General features: G+C 27.4%; 1 protein-coding gene and 1 long non-coding RNA gene across 6 annotated transcripts; one reads left to right on the forward strand and one right to left on the reverse strand.

Moving 5' to 3' along the window:
• Window positions 1-5,926: 5,926 nt before the first annotated feature.
• On the reverse strand, window positions 5,927-6,547 carry SP11-60. The gene is made up of 2 exons (XR_004449204.1): window positions 6,429-6,547; window positions 5,927-6,338 (listed from the first exon to the last, which is right to left on the reverse strand). It is a non-coding gene; the product is annotated as an S-locus pollen protein (long non-coding RNA).
• A 1,030-nt stretch (window positions 6,548-7,577) lies between these two features.
• On the forward strand, window positions 7,578-23,517 carry LOC103831121 (receptor-like serine/threonine-protein kinase SD1-8). 5 transcript variants are annotated; one of them, XM_033274921.1, is made up of 9 exons: window positions 7,578-8,317; window positions 8,394-8,463; window positions 8,554-8,737; window positions 15,047-15,193; window positions 15,291-15,472; window positions 19,875-20,085; window positions 20,175-20,412; window positions 20,509-20,659; window positions 20,733-21,062. In XM_033274921.1, exons 4-9 carry the CDS (start codon window positions 15,115-15,117, stop codon window positions 21,060-21,062), a joined length of 1,191 nt encoding a protein of 396 aa, XP_033130812.1. In that variant the 5' UTR covers window positions 7,578-8,317; window positions 8,394-8,463; window positions 8,554-8,737; window positions 15,047-15,114. The 5 variants fall into 5 exon arrangements, with proteins under 5 accessions (XP_033130812.1, XP_033130811.1, XP_033130813.1 ...); XM_033274920.1 differs by having other exon boundaries at window positions 8,394-8,737; XM_033274922.1 differs by lacking the exon at window positions 8,394-8,463.
• The last annotated feature ends 837 nt before the right edge of the window (window positions 23,518-24,354 follow it).

Consider the following 24,354-nt stretch of genomic DNA (forward strand, 5'->3'; position numbering starts at 1 on the left):
GCGTATATTTCTGCTTATGTAATATTGTTCTATGGAAATTCGGTCTATTGACTTTGTTTTTCATTTGTTTTTCCATAGTTGTATTCTTAAGATAAATAAAATTCTAGTTTCGTCCAAAAATATATTACTCCATTTTTTTCATAATAAGTATTAATCTTACTTTTTTTCTTGTTATATAAAAAATGTCACTTTACAATTTTAATACAAATTATACTTAATTTCAGCTGAAAATTAATTATAAACTGCATTGGTTTTATAAATAATTTTATTTATCTCAAATACTATTGGTAAGAAATATGAATTAATAACAACTTACATATATTTTCGTTATTTTCTTAGTTTGTGTGAAAATTATCAAAGTGACACTTATTCATAAACGGAGAAAGTACTATTTATCCCTTACCAAAAAAACAGAAAATTATTTTACGATTCACAACAATACTCCATTAGATTCAGGTTAACTAGCCGAGAGTAAACCCTAAGATCTGGAAAATCAATCCAACCGTTCCTTCAAAATCAGCATGAACCGGACAAAAGGTAAACCTGTAAGAGACGTGAAAGTTGGCGGAGAAGAGAGCCTCGGCGGCGTCGGCGTGACCATGAATCTGCCGCAATAGAACGATCATCGTCGTCCCGAAGCAAAACTATCGGTTGTCTCTGGTTCTTCCGGTGGTAGTCTGATTCCGGCCATGAGATTCAACGCAAAGAAAACGATATGAGTTTTTGATTATATCATAGTCTAAAGAATGATACAATTATAAACCTAACTTATTTTATTTATCATCATTAGGCTCTGCAAAATTGACACAATTGTTTTAAATACATAATCTATACTATTATTTACGAAGTAAAATTTTGCAACGGAGTTCTCACGTTAAAAGTTAAAGCGGTTAATATCGTTTATACCCTTAATGAATAATTATATAAATTAGTCAAAAAAATAAAAATGAATTTCAAATCTATCTGATTAAAAAAGTGATTAATATTAATAATAAATCATTTATACCATTAATGAATAAATTATATAAATTAGTTCAAAACAAAACGGATATAAAATATATCTAATTAAATAAGTGATTAAAATTAATAATACTAAAAATTATCTAAAATAAAAATAATTAAAAACGAATTTCTATTAATACTATATTTATATATTATATTAGATAATTGACTATAAATAATATAATAAAACTTCAAAAATAAAAACATGTTTTAAAACATAAGATAATTTTTAGATATATTCGGTTGTTATCTGACAATAATATAATTTATAGTTAGATATAAAACAATTTATAATTAAATGCTAATAAAACAAATAAATATATTTTCTAAAACATATGTGAATGTTTTTAAAATTTAACGCAACAATAAGAATATATATTTTGATAAAAAAACTAATAAATATATATCAATAATATTTTATTTATTTGTTATATTTGATGATTGACTATAAGTAAATATAATAAAATTCTCAAAAATAAAATATATTTTTAAAACATAAGATAATTCTAAAATATGTTGTGTTTTATCTGAAATAATATTTTTTTTATTATAAAATATAAAGTTTAATGTTTGATTTATCTTTTTTAAAACGTAATTAATAATTTCCTATGTTGGTTTTGATTTAATAGTTATAAACATATAAATATCTATAAAGACACTATGCCCGCACGTGCGGGCAGAACACCTAGTAATTCAATATTTATAAAAAGTTTCAATTTTTTAATTAATTTTATTTATATTTCAACTTATATATATGTGATATATTTAATAAATTAATTAAAAATTAGTGTGCTTAGTTTAAATGTTATTAATTTTATTATTGTTAATAGTAATGATTGATTCTATACAGATTTTTGGGTTTTGGTTACCTTTTTATTTGGGTTTTCGTTACTATTTTAAATTTTTAATACTATGATTTTATAACTATAATTTGAATACTATGATTTTATAAATATAATATTAATACTATGATTTTATAAATATAATTTTTATATTTATTTTAATGATATATTTTATAAATATATATAATTTATTTGTTATTGGGTTTAAAATTATCATTTTATAATTATTTTTCTATTAAAGAAAATTTTATTGATCAAAATAATAATTAAATAAATTTTTATTAATTAATTTTTGCGTATGTGGGTAAACGAGTCAAAAATGATCCGCAAACGTAAAAAAATTCAAATATTGTACCAGTCATACGAAACAATTAATAATACTTTAAACGCAACTACCCACATCCACAAATTTACGCATTCACAACCGCAACCGCTGCGTTTGAATCAGTCAAGCTTTTAGTGTCTAAGAATATTTTTAAACGAAGAAATAATCTATTTTGTTAACGATATTGAAAACAAAATATTGTTTACCAAAAAATATTTTAATTTGAAAACACATGTAAAAGTCTTTGTTAAAGATATTGGAGTTTGTTGACAAAAATAAAGATATTGGAGTTTGTAATATTACTATATATCTTAAAATTTATAGTAAAATACATTTACTATATAAACATGTGAAATATTTTTCTGATAAAACATAGGAAAATGATATACTAAGGTAACTTTTTCAAACATTTATTGCTAGTGTGTATACTATGATGTACATAAAATATTTTAATTTTGAAAAATGTAAAAATCGTTTAAAATAATGTACTGAAATGATTTAAATACTTAAATTTGTTACAATTTAGTTAGGATGATTATTCAAAAATATTGTTAATTTATAATAATATGTTGTTACAAAGAATAAAATCTAGTTTGTTAAAGATATTAGATGAAAAAAATAGTGTTTACTAAAAAATATATTTTAATTTGAAAACACATGTGAAATATTTGTGATATTTGTTTGATTAAACATAGGAAAATGATATAATAATGTAACTTTTTAAAACCTTCATTGAGTGGGGATAATAGATTATCATCTTCATATCTATTTCTGTATAAGTATTTACATCAACAGATCATCATCATATCTGTTGTCGTTGGAGATGAGGTACTTAAAGTTTTCTTGAAATAAAAAATACATGTGAGCATGAGGTATGTTAAAGAAAAATCCCACGATTTGGATCAAATGGAAACACTATGTATACTTGACTTATAGATAAATTGATAAGTCACGTTTTAAATGAAGATATATTTTACTTACTTTTTTTTTACTCAAAGTCGTGTTCAAATATTAATAGGGATATTAATAAACTAAATATAATTTTAACTAAAAGGTAACTAGAGATTGATCCGCGCAACAACTCATGTATTTATTTTCCTTTTTTTATAAACTTTTTTGTATAAATGACATAATATAAATTTATAATTTACATGTATTAAATAATGGTTAAATATTATATTTTAAAACGTAATAATTTTATTTATTACATTAAGTAATGACTTTTGTTTTTAATCAGTTATATCACTCACATTTGTTATCATATATAGAAATGTGTTTTCAATAATATACTAACATATTAAATTTGTATTTTATGCATATATTATATAAATAGATTATTTGTGTAGTTTTTACTTTTTCATTTATTACTAATAAATAATTAGAAATGCAAAGACTTAGATTAAAAATAATATTATGTTATAATTAAGTAAATGAAAAAAAAATTCAAGTATCATTGAAAATATGAAATAATTTATATTTGTATATAATTTTAGGAGTTAGTGCTTAGATTTTGAACATATTTATTAGTTTAAAATAGATAACACAACACAGTTGACATAATTTTATTGTTTTATTAAATTAATTATATATAAATGCATAATAAGTTTAATATAAGTCTATTTGACTAAATTAAATGACACACATAACTAAATCAATGACTAAAATAATAGATAGATTTGTACTAAATCCATAATTGAGTTAGTAATATTTTATTTCCTGAAAATATTATAATGAAACAATAGTCAGCCATGTATAATTCTACCGATTTATTTTTAAAGCTATCAATTTTTTCTTATTGTTTGGTTATACCGTTATAGTATAGCACAATGGTCACCACTCGTGTATTTATAACAATTTTACATATGTTCATAGATTTATTTTTAATTTATTAATAATATATTTGAATATTTACATAAGATAGATGCTAAATGAATTTATGTGTTTGTTCTGGTAATTTAATTTAATTTTCTTGGTTTAGTTTGGTCAGATATAATTATAATAGCTACTAATATATCAATTCAATGTTTGGTGGGAAAAAAAAAGTTTGGTCCAAGCTCGGGTCAAACAGGATGATACGTTTTTAGATTAGTCCACTTTTTAGTATTAAGTGCGGATCTTTTGGGGCTGATAGGATCAGCCGATGGCGTTTATCAAAAAAAAAAAGTGCTTGGTTCTAAACATTAATTTCCCGGTTTAGGCTATCCATTATACTCAGTCATCACTACCTAATATTTTTCAACCCCTTTGGAGACGTTTGCGATGAACTTTGGATCAACTGGAGACAGATCGAGTATGGTAACCCACAAAGAGGGTAATGTGGTAGCCTCGTCAATCGCAGACGCCCTGCAGTTTCAATGGCAACAATCTTATGTGGCTAGGAATGGGCCAGGATGGCTACAATCGCTTATCAGAAAGGAAGCAGCAAGGACTATGAGGATCGATTTACCAGGTATCTCGGTGCTAATTTAAAGCCACCGAGCAAGATGAATTCTAGCTATTTTCTATCCCGTGTGTTTGGGGTTTATGGTGCCTACTGGCATCCTTTGGCTTTCTTCTTTTATTATTCTGTTCTTTGTTTGAACTACAACCATTTTGGTTGACTGTTCCTTGCGAACACTTTCAATGACAAAAAAAAGGCTATCCACGAATTTAAGGCAGGATATTCTAAGTGTTGATGTGTAATACGTAATTTAAAGATTTTATACTGATTTTGTTGTATATTCGATTTAGGATATGATCTAATAAATTATAAAAAGACAGAGAATATAATGAGTTTATTAGTTACTTCATTGACATAAAATTGTAAATAAACTGTAAGTTTAAGAGGTAATTATTATTTGTATTTCTATTTTAATAAGATAGATGACAGTGTATTGTAATTACTTGCAATGATGACAGTGTATTGTAATTACTTGCAAACCAGAATGGTACATCAAAAAGGTATTTCTATTTTTTTTATTTGAAATAGAATTAAAGTGACAAAAAAATTGAAATAGAATTAAATATTTGTTTCTAACATATTCTATTAAATATCTTTGTCAAAATGTATTTTCGAAAATCAGTCAATTTCATTTTTATATTTTTAAATATAATTAAAAATATTTTTATAATTTATTTTTTTATAAACAAAAGATAAATTAAGTTAATTTTAAAGATATTTTTATAATAATTAGAATTTAAATTAACTAAATTTTGGAAATAATTTTAAAAACATTCAAAAAAATTTCTTTAAAAGATATTTGTTTATATTTTAAATAAAAATACAGATATTGAAAGATATTTTAATTAAATAATGTAAATTTGATAAAAAATTTTAGAAATGATTCGAATGAAAACAAAATACATGAAATAAGTCATGATATCTGTTTTAATAATATAGATAAATTGTATTAGTTGATGATATTAGTTATTGATGTTTAAAAAACTAAAGTGATATCTTAAATAAGTCATTTTATTTGGTATATTTTTACAAAACTTACTATATTTCAAGTGTATTTGCTTATATAGCATACCATTTGTTTGTTTCTCTTTATTAGTATATCTATTTTAAAAAAAAATCATTTTTCATAGTTTTGGACTTGCTATGTTTTTAATTGTATAGAGACTAATTTATTTTAGCTATAAATCTTGTAACACTTTAAATTAAAATTCAGAAATCATAAAAGAAAAAAATAATATGAAGTTATATAAAACATATTTGTGCTTTTTTTTAACAAAGTAAACATATTTGTGCTAAAAATAGAAAGGCCTATCTAGAAAAGATGTACTGGGTCTTATTAACTAGTCTTTGAGTTTAATTTAGTTGATCCATTACTATTTGTTGGAACTTAATTAATGTGATATTAATATGAAAATAAAAGGGAGGACTGCTAAATATCATGATTTTCTAGTAGATGTTCCAATATAAAGATCCAATGCCGTCGTATATTGCATAGAGTAACCGTCTCTGGATGTTTCGTTGATCAATTATGATTTAACTTTGCAACAGTAGCAAGTAATCCTCGCAGGATTTTGCATGCTATAAGTATCACAACGGCAATTAGTAACATTCTGTCCCTCAACTTCATAGTGTTTTTTACACTCTGTGCTCCTGGAATTAATGCACCTTCCTGAGATAGGACTCGGATAGACGATGCCTTCAGGGCATTTCCAAGCTCCCACATCTAGTGCTTTAAATTAACAAAAAATTATGAATTGCAATTAGGTAAGAAAAATCCTAAAGCGTCCATAAAAGGGGGAAAGTTATTGATATAGTTTACCTTGAACATATGTCAAAATCAAAAATATGAAACATAAGTAGTGTATATTTGTTAAAAATGTATATATAGAAGTAGCATATCTCATGACTTATGAGTATATAAGATTTTCGCTTTTTTATAGAATGTTATTGCTTGTATTACTATATATATATATTTTTTTTCCTTCACATCTTGCACTTAATTGCCTATTTTACACGTAAACAATTCGGGTCACACCTTATTCGTGTGTGTAACTTCCTCATCCAATTCTTCTTTTCCTGCGGAGCTCTTCTGGTTTAAAAAACACTTAGGCCATCTTCAATCCAACACTAAAATAAACAATTCTATTTTAGTATGATTTTGACATAACAATATTTTCCAATCCAACAATAAAGATTATACCATTTTAATGTAACATTATAGTTTCACACCAAATTTAGTGTAATACTACTCACCACACTAAAATATTATTCATTTCACTAAAAAACTATTCATTTATTTTATTATTAAAATAAACAACTAAATCAATAATAAATAAAACATAAATCTATATAATATGATAAAATTGTTTTTAATGTAAAGTTTAATGTTATGGTTGAAAAACAATTTTTTTAGTACTAAAACTATATTAAAATATTATGTTTTTAATATTTAAATACTGTTATGTATTGGAGATGTTTTTGAGCTTTATTGATAATCTTGCATAATGACAAAATAGCATTTTAAATGCAATTTCAGAAATATTTTATCAATCAACAAAAGTTTAAAAATAAAAAAACGTAAAAACATAAGTTTACGTTTTTCGCTGATAAAAATATAAAGAAAAAAATTATTAAGTGAAAAATAAATTTTAGTAGATTATGTACAAAATAAACAATTTCACATTATAAATTAGGATAAAAAACACACATCATTATATTATATGATAATATCATTTAAATTTTATTAATAAATAATAATAAATGTTTTAATGATAAGAATAGTTATGCTGTAAGAAATGAAACTATATTATAATTTTTTATAGTATTATAAGATGTCATTCTATTATTAAAAATTTATTAAAAATAATCTAAATATTTGAAATAAGAAATCATTCTGCCATTCTGAATTTAGTTATTGGTACTTGCTTTTTAATTAATATAATATATATTTTGCCACTCTGAATTTTTTTTTAATTTTTTGGTAATTTAATTAATTTTTCGGTAATTTAATTAATTTTTCTGTAGTTTAAGAATTTTGTTTTATGATTAAGTGATGTTTACCGATCAGAACATTAATTGTGTGTAAATTAGTCACAAAGGCAACGCACATATGATATCTGTGAACTTTTTACAAGTAATCATGCTTGACACACCTTTTTGGTGTTCACCTTTGTGATAAATAAACACATATGTTAACTGTCTCTTTCCTACACGTAAATATTCAGGATAAACCTTATTCATGTATACTTTTGTGACAAATAAACACATATGTTAACTGTCTCTTTCTTACACGTAAACATTCGGATAAACCTTATTCGTGTATTTTGTGACAAATAAACACATTATGTGTATACATTTTACGTGTAAACAGCGTCGATAAAGGTGCTATTACTTAACACGTTTCTTGACAAGAAAAGAACACTTAACACGTTTCGACTGTATTTACGTGTAAAAGAGTAGACAAACGTGTTAAAATATCGATAAAGTTTTCGTCTACACTTTTTTTGTCAACATCTTCGTCTAACTTTTTTTTTTTTTGTTATTCTATACTTAACATGCTTTATTCTTTTAGACGTAAGTACACATAATATATATACATGTATTATGTGTATCAGGGAGAAAAATGGTGTGAGCAGAATTAGGTCAAGCCGCCAAGAAAAAAAATAAGAAGAAAATCCCATAATCACCGATCTCACTTCGTGGTTGACGGTACTTTTTACCGTCGTTACGTGAAATTTTTATCTTTAATTTAATTTATGTTTTGTATGGTTTATGATGGTTTTAGGTGAGGGTCTCTTTCTTGTTGATTTATATTTCTCATCAATTTCGACGATCAGAACCGTCTTTGTTGTCAAGTTAAGGGCTGCTTTAAATTGGGTTGTAGTGTTTATGTTTCTCTTCGATTGCTTACAGTTATGGTCAATTCATTTTTCGTCTTGTTCTAGCTTTTTAGATTCGTCGGTGTGAAGTGTACTTGCTGTAGAGGTGTCTATTAGACCTTTCCAATATTTACCATGGATTGGGCGAGCGTTTCGAGACGAAACGTATTTGATTTGCAGGTTTTCTCTTGCAAGGAGGTGATCAGTTTTAGCTATGCAGATCGCTATTCTGCCTAACGAGTATCCGTAGGTAAGACATGTAAATCTTCGTCGGTGTGTTTTTCTTTAGCGTTTTAAGTTCGTGTGCTCTTGAACCTAGGTGTTTGGTTTTGACTTGGTTATGCCTTGCTTCCGGTTTACAACAGTCTCTAGTATTGATGTAAATTTATCCTCGCACATGCTTATACTGATGTTGCACCTGCTTTGGCTTGGTGGTGTACCCTTCAGAGTTGGGTTTGCCTAAGTCATTGGTTCTTTGGTTATTTTCGGTTTCATTCTTTAGGACTGTTTAGAGTTATGATCAGTCAATCAGCTCCGGCTCTAGTACATGTGGCTCTCTAATGCTTATTTCTCGTATTATCCTACCTCATTGTTATTGTCTTCCTCTTTTGGGCTATTGCTTCTAAAGATATTACCATTTTCTGCCGATTTTTGTAATCCACTATGTATTTTATTATGAAAGATTTAATAAAATTTTGAATTAAAAAAAATAACAAAGTTTTAGAATCTACTTCGCTATTAAAACATAGAGAAAATTATGTATATAATATATATCAAGAGTGATGAAAAAAAGAAATTGTATTATCAGAATTACTTACACTGTGCAGAGTTCAGTTTATATACAACATAGCTAACAGTAACGCCGTTATAACTAACCATATACAGCTCATATTTCCGTTAACATTAGATGGCTTTGTGTATGCTAATACGCCCCCACAAAAGCTTTTAACCCTTACCATCCTTAGGAAAGCAAAGGCTTGAAAGTGATAGTCTTGATAGAATGGAGTGAAAAAGGCCCTGGCTGCAGCGGTTTCGTCAAGATATCAGCCAAGTTGTTAGTAGACGCAACGTGGAGAATGTTAAGGAAACCCTTCTTAAGTTGATCACAAGTAGTATGGTAATCAAGTTTAACGTTCTTTGTCTGCTCATTAAAACAGGGCTGGAAGCAAGATAGAGAGCCGATTTGCTGTGCAGTAAAGAGTAACATGGAGCTTAATGGTGACTTCGAACGCATCGAGCAGCTGTTTTAACCAAAGAAGATCACAAGTAGTATCAGCTAAAGCTCGATATTCAGCCTCTGTACTGCTGCGACTAACAACACCTTGCTTCTTAGACTTCCAAGATACGATACAGCCACCAAGGAAGACACAATAGGTGAAGAGATAACCTGAAATTGGGAAAGATGGCCGACCTTGGAGGCATATATAAAGAAGAGCCTAGGCAAGGAGTAAGGAAACGATTCTTCCGAGCTCTTAGAACTCTCTACACTTAGAAACCTTAAGTTTTATTCTCGACAAATTCGGTTTCTATGACTTGCACTCATACTAGACGAACTCGCCCATGCAGTTCGAGCTCTTGTTCAATTCTTTCTAATTGAACTACATTCGCCTTGATCCTCGAAAGGGGTACGTAGGCAGCCTTTCATAAGTTCTAGTCCGAAATCCTTTAAACCTTTTTTGTCTTTTTCGTCTATTTCTAAGTGAATTGCGGCCACATAGATTTTTCTCCACATAGGTGGTAACGCTAGCAAACTTAGTCTCGCTTTACTGTTTGTGTTATATGATTTTCTTTGTAATCCCGTTTTCAGAAAAGCTTCAAGTATGATTTTGTCTCTGAAACGCTCATACGCAAATTCGAAATAAATATCTCTTGTTTTCTAAATTTTTTTTGTTATCTTTTCATATTTTATGCATTTATTTGGTTATTTGTCGTTGGCTCTCGCAGAGAATCAAGAACTTCAGGGAAAGTTAGGTTTTTCTGGTTTTTCTCTGATTACAAAAATCGACGGTGTGAATTTCGGTTCCTACAGTCATGATTATGCGGGATGCTTCAACTTCAAGTTACTCTTGTCTGCCATTTTACCTTGTTCATCAAACAAAATCAGTTTAAAAAGAACAAGATTATATGAACTAAAGGAACATCGATTACTTCAAAGAGTACACAACCGACACAAGCGATTACTGTTTATATTCAAGACTTCATTACATTCAATAAAAAAACTAAATCATTAGGTAGATCCTCTCATATCTTACATTTATTCTATTAGCATGGATATATTACCGTTATCTATCCATTCTATAATTCCTTATATATTAAAAGAGAAACATTGTAATAAATACATTCACATTATAATAGACACGTGGCAGTCTCACAATGATTTGATAATAAATATGCTAACGCGTTCACACTATAGTCATAAATGTGTTCACACTATGTACTTTGTGATTTTTTTAATATAAAACTCACATACATAGTTCCAAAAAAACTCTGAATTTTTCGGTTCGAATAAAAATAGATAACGAATCAAAAGCCAAACTATATATATATATATTATTTTTATTGTTTACAGATAAAATTGAGCAAAATATTCATAAATTTTGATTCGATTTGTTATCCGTTTTGATTTGAACCAAAAAATCTTGATATTTGAAACTTTACGAAACAAATCAAATACTAAAATACAATATCCAAAAAAGAAGCAAATCACTAATACCAATATTTTTAGGAACATATATCTAATTCGATATGTTATATGCATATATATACATATATGAAAAGAATTATATATATTATACTTTATATCAGTTTTACAATATAAATTTATTATATTAGGTACTAGAATTAAAAGGTTATATAATGTTTTATTTTTGTAATAAAATGTTATTATTAAATTATTTTTAAAATTTTATTTTATTTACGAATCAAATCGAATATTATTTAAAATTCTAAAACATTTCGGATATCGGAGTCACCGAATATCTAGGTGGCTAAAGATCAAATTGACAAGAATGCTTCCAAATATCCAGATACTTGATATGTGTCCACCCCTATTTACGAATATAATTTTATTTTCTTTTGATGAAAAAATGACTAATGTCAAGGTCTTTTTTATTTTAAATAAATTTTAATTTTATCTTTCATGTATTATTCTGAACAAAAATGTCATTTAATATTAATTAACAATATCTTTATATATTTTTCAACTATTTTTATATACTTTTTACATAAACATACATGTGCACCTTGATGTGAGCATCTTATAACTAAGTATTCACCACAGCTGAAGTATCTAATTTTTTTGAAAGTTGAAATATTTTTTCTTAATGTTTCTTTCACTACCGACCAAATTGTAGTGAAATGATTTGTCTTAATAATTTTCTTTTCTTTTTCTTAAACTATTATCTGTTTAAAAACTATAATATGAAACTATTGGTTCGACATGACAACTATCTAAACTTTATAATATGAAAATAAACATATAATATTAATTTTAGGTTTTTATCCGAAAAAACCAAAAAATCAAATGTTTTAACCGAATAAACTAAAATGAATATTAATTTAAAATAATAGTTATATTTTAGAAGATTAAAAACAAAAAAACGTAAAACCTAACCAATATCCAGATTAAACAGATTTATTGTCTTTTTTATTAAAAATAACGAAACTAATAATCACATCCCGCGCAAGGCGCGGGTTATTATCTAGTCTTACATCTATTCTATTAGCATGACAAACTCATACTTGTATTGATATTAGAAGAAAAGAAGAAAAACTTACCAAATGTGGATGCTGATGAGATGACAAAGCAAATGAAGAAGATATTAGGTTTTGGTGAAAATGAACCGGTTTATGTACTTATAATTAAAATAAATTCAAGAGTTATAACGTTTTGGATTGACAGACAAAACTCGTATGTTTTATTTTCTTAAAGAGTTCAAAATTGTTTTTTGTCCAATAGTGGTTACTAAAAGTAGTATATTACTTTGTTTTAAAGTTGTTTAGATAAAAATAATAAAAAAGAACAACATATGTGGTTTTCATAGATCGATTCAATAAAAATAGAATAAATAGCTAGTAGTTACACCAAAATAAATATAGTTGAACTTAAAACATAAAGTAAAGTCGATGTTCCAAAACCACATATATGCTATGTGTTTTCTAAACGAATATAGTTGCGTTTGCGGGTAGTAGCGGTTAAACCAATCATACCCTAAATGGTACGAAAGTTTTCAATATACTTTGAATGTATCGAATCATACTATTGAGACCACCATACTTGCGGAATACTATATATGCTATGTGTTTTCTAAAAGAAAACTACTCCATATGCGATGTTGGCAGCGTGAGAACTAATAACGTGTAGATATAAAAGTAGTTGACGAATGATACAAGTTTGTGGAAGTGAATTAATTGATCGGATGAAAAAGTCATGGACTATAGAACACAACATTTTGCTTGCCAGCTAGGTTCGTCATAATAGTTTAATTTCGAATTTTCTTGCAAAGTAACTTATGATGTATATATATATATATATATATGTATGAAAGTTAGGACAAAAACTAACAACAAGAAGAAAAAAAAAAGAAAGAAAGAAAGTGGTGGGGAGAGATGAAAGGGGTACATAACATTTACCACCATTCTTACACCTTCTCGTTCTTGTTAGTCTTCCTTGCCTTGATTCTATTTCATCCTGCCCTTTCGACCTATGTCAACACTATGTCGTCTTCAGAGTCTCTCACAATCTCAAGCAACAGAACACTTGTATCTCCCGGTGGAGTCTTCGAGCTTGGTTTCTTCAAACCCTCGGGACGCTCGCGATGGTATCTCGGAATATGGTATAAGAAAGTCTCCCAGAAAACCTACGCATGGGTTGCCAACAGAGACAACCCTCTCTCCAATTCCATTGGAACCCTCAAAATCTCTGGCAACAATCTTGTCCTGCTAGGTCAGTCTAATAACACTGTTTGGTCGACAAATCTTACTAGAGAAAATGTGAGATCTCCAGTGATAGCAGAGCTTCTTCCCAACGGTAATTTTGTAATGAGATACTCCAACAACAAAGACTCAAGTGGATTCTTGTGGCAGAGTTTCGATTTTCCGACAGATACTTTACTTCCGGAGATGAAACTAGGTTACGATTTCAAAACAGGGCGCAACAGGTTCCTTACATCATGGAGATCCTATGATGATCCGTCAAGCGGGAAATTCACTTACGAACTCGACATTCAAACGGGATTGCCTGAGTTTATTCTTATAAATCGATTTTTGAATCAACGTGTTGTAATGCAAAGGAGCGGTCCGTGGAATGGAATCGAGTTTAGTGGCATACCGGAGGTGCAAGGATTAAATTACATGGTTTACAATTATACGGAGAACAGTGAGGAGATCGCTTACTCGTTCCAAATGACCAACCAAAGCATCTATTCCAGATTGACAGTCAGTGACTATACACTCAATCGATTCACGCGGATCCCGCCGTCATGGGGATGGAGCCTGTTCTGGAGTTTACCAACGGACGTGTGCGATTCTCTTTACTTCTGTGGATCTTATTCTTACTGTGACCTAAACACGTCACCTTACTGTAACTGTATTAGAGGGTTCGTTCCCAAGAACCGGCAGCGGTGGGACTTGAGAGACGGATCACATGGGTGTGTGAGGACGACGCAGATGAGCTGTAGTGGAGATGGGTTTTTGCGGCTAAACAATATGAATTTGCCGGATACTAAGACGGCGTCTGTGGATCGGACAATTGATGTGAAAAAATGTGAAGAGAAGTGTCTTAGCGATTGTAACTGTACGTCGTTTGCGACTGCGGATGTTCGAAACGGCGGATTGGGTTGTGTGTTTTGGACCGGAGATCTCGTTGAGATCCGGAAACAAGCCGTCGTTGGTCAAGATCTTTACGTCAGATTGAATGCTGCTGATCTAGGTTGGTTTATTCTCTTAAAACTAAACACATCCAATATAGTCATCAATAATTTATACTTTTGTCCGGATGAGGAAGTCTCCCTATCTACTTTCTACGAATTTGTTAAGTTAAAAAATATCATGTGCGAAATATACAACTGATGATTAACGAGAATGCTGGATAAAATATTAATATGATATAAAATAGTAGTTATTAGCCCGTTGTAGATATAAGATCGTACATGATTAATTAAATTGAATATATTTTTCTGTTGGACAACTAAATAAAATTATTTAAACACGAATTTATACATGAAACGGGTCGGCTAATATTAGTATGTATGATTACGAATTATGTTGAAGCAGAAAGATTAAATAGATGAGATAATTCGGCAAATACAAGGGATGTGATACGTGAACTGGACCAAATACTTAAAAAAAAAAACTATAACTCATCATTCCTGTCATGTCAGGCGTCACTACCTACATAATACAGTAGTTTTTTTTTTTCTGTTTTCGCTCTCATGTCGTCGATCTCATACTAATTTCTTAACCCGTCGAAGTCAATTTTTTTTTTTGTTTTAAGGCGCTGCAAGCCTGCCCATTCATGCCAAATTATAACTTCTCAATTTTTTTACACGACTCTTTGCAGATTTTTCCTCGGGTGAGAAGAGAGACCGAACTGGAACAATCATAGGTTGGAGTATTGGAGTCAGCGTTATGCTTATTCTGAGTGTTATCGTCTTCTGCTTTTGGAGGAGAAGACAGAAGCAAGCAAAAGCAGATGCAACACCTATTGGTAAATGCGTAATAACCTTCATTTTATTTTACTTTTCCGTAAATTTTCGTTCTATGTTTTGATCCTTTATGTGTTCGAATGAAAATAATCTGTCTAGTGGGAAATCAAGTTCTAATGAACGAGGTGGTGTTACCAAGAAAGAAGATACATTTTTCTGGTGAGGACGAAGTAGAAAATTTGGAACTTTCATTGATGGAGTTTGAAGCTGTTGTCACAGCCACCGAACATTTCTCTGATTTTAACAAGGTCGGAAAAGGTGGTTTTGGTGTTGTTTACAAGGTATAAATAATATGAAGGAATCACTATGAATTTTTTTCTTTTTTTGTGAAAAACATCAATGGTGAAAACCCACTTAGAGTTTCTAAAAAAATATAGTTTAACAAAATCAATATCTAATCTATTAAAACTGAAACACAATTAGTACTTAACTCTAGTTTTTACTTAATATTTACAATGGAAATACTATACTAGGCGTATACACTGTGTTTTATAACTTAACTAACGCGCCTAATAAATTTACGTCTACTTAAAACTTAAATAACAAAACCGATTGAACCTAAAATCATGTGGTTTGTTAAATAATATATGCATCAGTTTAATTTGGTCTGCAGAAATCAAAACAAACATGTTTCGGTACAAAATATTCCTTGGTTAAATGTTAGTCTACATAAACAAAACCAAATTATACATAGTTCGGTTCACTACGTAAAAACAAATTTTGTAAATACTTAACCACATAATTTCGATCCAATATATATAATGATTAAGAAATCATGTAATTATCAAGGAACTGTTTCTCGTCTTAACTATTGTTTAAATATAGTTTTGTGTACTCGGTTTTTGTTATGAACCGAATATTGTTAATATCATGGTATATATTATGATTCATATAGCATGTATAAAATTGAAATTAATAACTTCGGGTAGTTATTATCATTATACTCGTGCAAATCAAAACCGTCGATTCCAAACATTGATAACATTCCTAAAAAGTTTCCTATTATTACGCATTCATCTAAGAATACAACTAACGCAATCTACTTTCAAACTTGCAAATCATGTTTGGCTTAGCTTAGAAATAAGAATATTATGTTTATTATGATGATTATCTAAAAGAAATGTACATTAATTAATTCAAATACGTATCTCCTATTATTCCTCAGAATAAAGTCTACAAAATATCCCAATATATCTATATCTATACTATTATTTGCGAATTGATTTTTCACAATAAAGCTCAAACGTTAAAAGTTAAAGCGGTTAATATCGTTTATACCCTTAATGGATTTTATATAATTAAAAACAAATTTCAAGTTAATAATAGATTTATTTTCTAGATAATTGATTATAAATTAATATTTTCAAAAAAATAAAAATAATTCTTATATACATTGTGTTGTTATCTAAAAATAATATTTTCTATTAAAAAATAAAATTAAGATATAACATAATTTATGATTAAATATTAATCAAACAAAAATATTTGTATAAAGATATTTTCTAAAATATTTATAATATCTGAGTATCTATAAATTTCAACCCAATAATAAGCATATATATTTTGATGAAAATATGTCATATATCAATAATTTAATGTTTGATTTAAAAAATTTAAAACATAAATAATAATTTATTATATTGAGTTTTGAATTAGTAAATCGTAAGAATAATATGACCGCATGTGCTGGCAAAACACCTAGTAGATAGTAATATAACTATATCTAAAACACATATTATTGAGTGGGTTTACATATTTATTTAAGACCAATATTTTCATTATATTTTTGATCGAATATCATTTTCAAATTATAAACCACAATAACTAATCCTATTGTAACCTAACTTATTTTGATTGTTAGTGTACATGATTTTTAAATATTAATCAAAATAAAATTTCTACATAATTAATAATTATGTGTTTGCTAATAATCTAAAATTTAATTATACATGCAAGTACCAAATTTTTTAACATATAAATTACTCAAACAAATAATATTCAAAAATGTAACATATTCTCTAATTTAAAACTCTAGCTCAAAATTAATAAAATAATAATAATTATAAGAAAATGTGATACAAATGACAATCTGAAAAAAAAATTATCGGATTCACACCATATTTTTGGAAAATATAATAATAATATATCATTAATTATATGGTAAATGTTAAAATATATATCATTAATTATAAAAAAAATTATTTTACTTATAAAAATTAAAAACAAACATCCATTCGGGGGGGGGAGCGAGTCAACGCTAGTTAACAATTAAAAAGATGACACACAGAAGAAAAAATAAAAAAAAAGTCGTATATCTATGTAGACAACTGGTTCTCTCTCTCGTCTATTTTATTTCTTTTTAAACGAAAAATTTAGGGCTTGGATATTCTCAGGCCATCAAAGATCATTGTTGGAGGTGTCCTAAGAGTTTTTAATCTGATAAGCAAAATAAAATATTTGTCCAAAAAGTACAATCACTAAACATTTACAATGAATAAACAATTTTTTTAAAAGAAGAAGCCGATTTATAGTAAACTGTTTACAAAAACACTACAGTAAATTTATAGAAAACTATTGACTTACAAATGTCGGAACTTTATATAAAATATGTAGAATAAATTAAAATAACGAAATATAAATGGGACAAGAACTTATGACAAAATAAAAGTTATTTTTTTATACTATAAAACATAAATTAGTTAACAATTATGTGAATGACAAGTATTTTTTAAGAAAATGAAACAATTTACTTTCGGTATTGTTTTGTAAAAGGTTTGTTATTGTCAAATTGTTTTTGATATTTAACTATTAATGATTTTCAGTTATCCAGCATAACTATTCTCCCATTATCTATACTCCCATGATCTGCACTTCTTTTGTTAAGAGTGTGATTTTATCAAAATAATATTTCTTTTACATCATAAGAATGCACGTGCGTGATTTTTTATCAAAATAATTATTCTTTTGCATCCGAGAAGATTAAGGTTACAATCTTAAATATAACTAGATTTCCACCCGCACAACCGTGCGGGTATATATTTTCACATTTATATATATACATATTTGTTTTACATAATTATTATATATTTTTAATGTTACTCACATATTTAAATGTTTGTATAATTATGTCAAATATAATAATTTTATAGTTTTCATGCTGTAAATTAAAATCATCACATTTATATGTTGCTTATTATATATTTGTCTTATTGAATTTGCGTTTGATTACTAAACTAAATTTTTTAATGCGTGAAACAACATATATGAAAACAATTTTGTATTTAGTTTATTATAATCATGATCCGTAATTCAAATCCCTAGATTTTTTTAGTAATTTTTTAATGTTTATTAATTTTATATAATAAATTACTGTATATTAAAAAGTTTAAGATAAGTTCAATTTTTATGCATATATTATATAGTTTACTAATATTAATCCGTTCTACCAACATATTATATTTTTAGCATAAATATTTTATATTTATGAAAATAAAATATGTTAACTTATCAATTTAAAATAATTTAATCATATTTTCTTCAATATAACATTTTTATTTTAAAATGATAGATATTATTATAAAATTGATAAAATAGGATATAATTTTATTCTTTTAGTAACATTTCATTACTAATTACAAAATTAGTTGAAAATATTTATATTCAATTTATGACAATTAAGATCTTATTATAATCTTTTTCAAGAGATTTGTTAGAATTTTAATTTTTTTTTAAATTAAAAGATATTATGATTAAAGTAGTTAAAAATATTATGTATATTAGCATTAGTGATATACATTTAATATAAAATTTAAATGATGGTCCAAATAAAAATATCACTCATCAAAAAATCATGATTTTTATTTTATTAGAAAACAAATTTGCAAAAAATTAAAATAAAAATAAATATTTATTTCTAACAAAATCTTTAAAAATTAATTTCATTTTATTTAAATTTTCGTTTATAAACCAAAAATATATTCAATTTTAATTTCTAATTATATTTTATGATAATTTAAATTAAAACTAACTAATTTTTGAAAGTAAATTTAAAAAGATTCTAAGAAGATTTTAAAAAGATTTTGTTAGAACATTTTAAATATATTCATTTGTATTTCAAATAAAATGATAAAGATATTAAAAGATATAATAATGAACTTATGTAAAATATGATATTTTCTAGGAATGGTCCAAACTAAAAAAATCACACATGAAAAAAAGTCATGACTTCTGTTTTAATATATAAGATATTTTTTTATTATTTATTTCTATTTTCTACAAGCATTTCAATATGATTTTTAATATTTATGTACTATCTTTTGTCTCAAACTTTAATTAGAACAACTTATATTATTGGTTCATGTTTCATTTGATCCATTACAACTTTGCAAGTTTGTAATTGTATGTAGTCTTCTATGGATTTATTATTAACATAGCGTATTGCATCTTTAATTGGACCGTTATTTTTCTCTTGAATAGCAAGGACCATAATACTAGTAATAAATAAAATAAACTAAACATAAACAAGTGGGATACAAAGAAAATGTGAATTTTGTTAAGAGAAACATATAGTTTAAAATATGCTCCTAATTTTTATTTGAAATCAAATGCCTTAATTATTGTTTTTTTTATTGAATAGACACTGCTCTGTTGGTTTTGTATAAGTGATCAATTATGTGTTACCAGGGAAGGTTAGTTGACGGGCAAGAAATTGCAGTTAAGAGACTATCAGAAATGTCAGCTCAAGGTACCGATGAGTTCATGAACGAAGTCAGGCTAATTGCAAAGCTTCAGCACAATAATCTTGTCCGACTTCTTGGCTGTTGTGTTTATGAGGGCGAGAAGATCTTAATTTACGAGTACTTGGAGAATCTAAGCCTCGACTCTCATCTCTTTGGTTAGTGCCTCAACACATCAGACAGATTTATTTTTACAGTTAAATGTCTTTGGATATGTTAATGTGATTCTGTTGTGAACGTACTGCAGATGAAACCAGGAGCTGTATGTTAAATTGGCAAATGAGATTTGATATTATCAATGGTATTGCCCGAGGGCTTCTGTATCTTCACCAAGATTCACGGTTTAGAATCATCCATAGGGATTTGAAAGCAAGCAATGTCTTGCTTGATAAAGATATGACTCCAAAAATTTCAGACTTCGGAATGGCAAGGATCTTTGGACAAGATGAGACGGAAGCTGACACGAGGAAGGTGGTCGGAACTTAGTAAGCAATTAAAGCATCTTTGTATTTTGAAACAAAGACTTACCTGGGTACAGAATCAAAACCGGATAGCTTATCTATTTAATATTTGTTATGCAGTGGCTACATGTCTCCAGAATATGCGATGAACGGGACATTCTCGATGAAGTCAGATGTGTTCAGTTTTGGGGTCTTGCTTCTTGAAATTATAAGTGGCAAGAGGAACAAAGGCTTCTGCGACTCGGATAGTAATCTTAATCTTCTCGGATGTGTAAGCTTGAAACCTCTTAATTCGATTGTGTTTTGACGAAATCACTAAGAAAAGATCCTACCATTATCCACAGGTGTGGAGAAATTGGAAAGAAGGTCAAGGTCTAGAGATAGTAGACAGGGTCATCATAGATTCTTCATCACCAACGTTCAGGCCACGTGAAATCTTAAGATGCTTACAAATTGGCCTCTTGTGTGTTCAAGAACGTGTAGAGGATAGACCAATGATGTCGTCAGTAGTTTTGATGCTCGGAAGTGAAACTGCATTGATTCCTCAACCTAAACAACCAGGTTATTGCGTCAGCCAAAGTTCTCTGGAAACTTATTCTAGTTGGAGTAAACTGCGTGACGATGAAAATTGGACAGTGAACCAAATCACCATGTCGATCATTGACGCTCGGTAATATGATAGTCTTTGATAATATTCTCATTATTAAAGTTTTACTAAATGGAAAAAATGAGTTTAAAAAATGAGTGACAATGCGTGCGAAACTCCTCAGTCTCTATCGAAATTTTCATTTATCCTCTGATATTCTCTCGATCTGGTTTCTTTATTTCGAGTCAACTCACAGTCAGCAACTGCAGCAACCATCTCAACACGTCAACACCGGCAATTCAAAGACAACCACATTACATATTTTTTACTCTGTTTTTGTAAGCTACATGTTAATTGTGTGTATTTTACGCGTAAAAACAGTCAGGATACACCTATTTTATGTTGAGTTATGTTCATATCTTTCACTATTACATATCTTGCATTATTTCAGGACACACCTTATTCGTGTAAACATTTGGGACAAATATACACATATCCTGGTTTAAACCCACATTTACTTGTCTAATTTTAGTATAAAATTGTTCAAAAAAAATTATAATTAGTGAAATAATCATAACAATAGAGAGGCTAGAATATAGTGTATTTATATAATATTTATTAATTACTTTGTATGCCCTTCGCAATTTGAACCACATTTTTTTTTTTTTGGTTTTATATGTTGTTTTAAATTGTTTACCCCTTTATCATTTGTCTATCTTTAATCCCTTTAATAATTTGTTTACAAAAAACAATGATGATGAAAAAAAATTCTGCATTTTTGTAAAAACAATGATGCTGTAATATATCAAAACTTGTTTTGTTTAAAATGGATATATATTTCTAAAAATTATATAATCTGTTTTAAAATAAAAATATTATATTTTATATCTATTATATAGAATAAAATATTTTCAATAGATTATGTAATATAAAAAAACTTTGTGGTTTATACTAACTTAACTATTTATATATAATAGTTTAATTTTACTAAGAACGTGTATAATATACATTTACTATAGATTTTTTTCATAATTTTTCATTTCTTGTTTTGTTCTTCCAAACAACTATCATGTAATTGGATATAGTATATTGTATAAAATATAAAATATATATTTTAGTGGCACAATATATCACATTACAATATTTTCTCTTCTTACTCTTCATCTTCTCCTCTCTTTTCTTTATTCTCCTTTTTTAGTTTTTCTTCCTACCTTATTTTCATCCGTCTTGTCCTCCTCACCCATCTCTTCTTTTTCCTTCTTTATCTTGTCTTTGTTCTTTTTCATTGCTCATCTTTCTTTCTTGTTTCTCTTTTTTTTTTCTGCTAATCTTCTACCTCTGTTTTAAGAGCACAATATAATATGTAACAATATGTTCATTTCATTTTCATTTTTATTAACTTTTTCCCTAATTTCTCTTTCGCCATTTGTTTTTCTTCCCCTCTTACTCTTCTTTCTCGTCTTGTTCTTCCTCACCTTTTTTTCTTCACCTCACTACATTTTTCCTTCTGATTTCTCCTTCTTCTCACTCCTCACTCTTCACTCCTCTTCCTCCACCTACTCCAACTTTCTCACTTTTTCTACCATGTGTTCTACATTTTCCTATTTCTCTTCATTCTGCACTCTTCACTCTCCTTTTTAACTCCTCTTTTTTCTTCCTCCTTCTATACTTCTCCCTCTTGCTCCTCCCTATTCACTCCTCATTTCTCTCTTTCCATTTCCTTGTACTATTATTATTGTTATATTACTAAGGAAATCAAATTCTTAATTTTTAGTTACATTTCTGTTTAAAAAATCTATTTTATATTTGATATTATAGATAAAAGAGTATTCTGTTTTTGTGTGTGTTGAATATACATATGCGCTGTAAAAATTGCAATGTCCAGTTGTATTGTAAATTGACACATATTTTAAGAGATGGTTATTTTGTAGATTATTATCGTATAATGGTTATATAACAAGTTAACCCTATGTTAATTGTCACTCTTTTTCACGTGAACATTTAGAACACACCTTATTTGTGTATATCTTTGTGACTGATAGACTCACATGTAGTCTATAACGTGTCAAGTAACAACAAATGTATACATGTATAAGGTGTGTTTCTGAATGTTTACGTGTAAAGAAAGCCACTTATAATATATATGAGCATAAATATATATTTTACCAAAACACACATATATATTAAATATATTTTACTATACCAATTTATAATTATTCATCTTCTTTAAATATTAAAATAAATTGCATTTTAAATCATGAAGTTGGCAAAAAAATAGCATTTTAAATCTTTGAGTTCAAGTATTAACATTTTAAACAATAAAAACAGATTCAGTAACGTATTAAACATTGAAACTAACTTACTTGTTTAACATGTTAAAATTATGATAGGTAGTGTTTATTAACATGTAAAAATAAGTGATATGACGGTTTTTCAAAAAAAAAAATTAATAAAAAAATTAATAAAAATTAAAAATTAAATAAAACTACAAAATAAATTGTAGACATCGATAAAAATTTGAAATTCGCACAAATTCACAAAATGAAAAAAATCAGGAAAAAATAAAAATTTGAAATATTGAAAATGAAAAATATTTTAAATAGAAATATATATTTTAGTATTCAACCAAAAGTTTTAAAAATCCTATATATCTCATGATATCTTGTTAACGTGATATGATTAAATTCGTCACCAACACCGTTATGTCGGAAATAATCTTTATCAATATACACATGTCGGAATTTAAAAAAAAAAAATCTGTGAAGGCGAGGTTTTATGACATATCAATGATTTTCAATATATCAACATTTAAAAAAAAATATTTTTATAAACCATAATCTTCACAGTTTTGGTAATTTTTATAAAATATTATCACATATGACTATTGACAATGTTGGTTTTCAAAATAGCGGTGATACTGACGAATTTATAAAGTTTTTGTTGATTTTAAAAATTTTTAAATTATATTTTTTTCATTTTCAATTTCAGTTTTTTTGAATATTTTCTTAAATTATTGTTTTTTAGTTTTAAATTTCCTTATTCATTTTTATTTTCCTGACTTTTTTTATTTTTACAATTTTTGAATTTTTGTTTGTTTTTGTTTGTTTTTATTTATTAAAATAATTGATAATCTTTTAAAAAAAATACACCGCCACATCACACATTTTTACGAGCTAGTGGTCGTAATTTTGATGTATCAAACAAGTAAGTTAGTTTCAATGTTTAATATGTTATTGAATCTATTTTCATTGCTTAAAATGTTAGAAGTTGTATTCAAAATTTCAAGTGTAAATTTTCGTCAACTTCATGACATTAAGGGTGTGACTGGTGACCAAGAAAATTATATCAATTCTTCGTTATGAAACAAATCAATTCTTCGT

This window comes from Brassica rapa, chromosome A07 (assembly GCF_000309985.2).
Source record: "Brassica rapa cultivar Chiifu-401-42 chromosome A07, CAAS_Brap_v3.01, whole genome shotgun sequence".
NCBI lineage: Eukaryota > Viridiplantae > Streptophyta > Magnoliopsida > Brassicales > Brassicaceae > Brassica > Brassica rapa.

Excerpts from the sequence above, each read along its gene's own strand:
- LOC103831121 (XM_009106972.2), top strand. The coding sequence starts at position 13,096 with ATGAAAGGGGTACATAACATTTACCACCATTCTTACACCTTCTCGTTC. Across the intron at positions 15,473-19,874 it reads GTTTTGGTGTTGTTTACAAG|GGAAGGTTAGTTGACGGGCA; the intron begins GTATAAATAATA and ends ATGTGTTACCAG. Across the intron at positions 20,413-20,508 it reads AGGAAGGTGGTCGGAACTTA|TGGCTACATGTCTCCAGAAT; the intron begins GTAAGCAATTAA and ends TTTGTTATGCAG.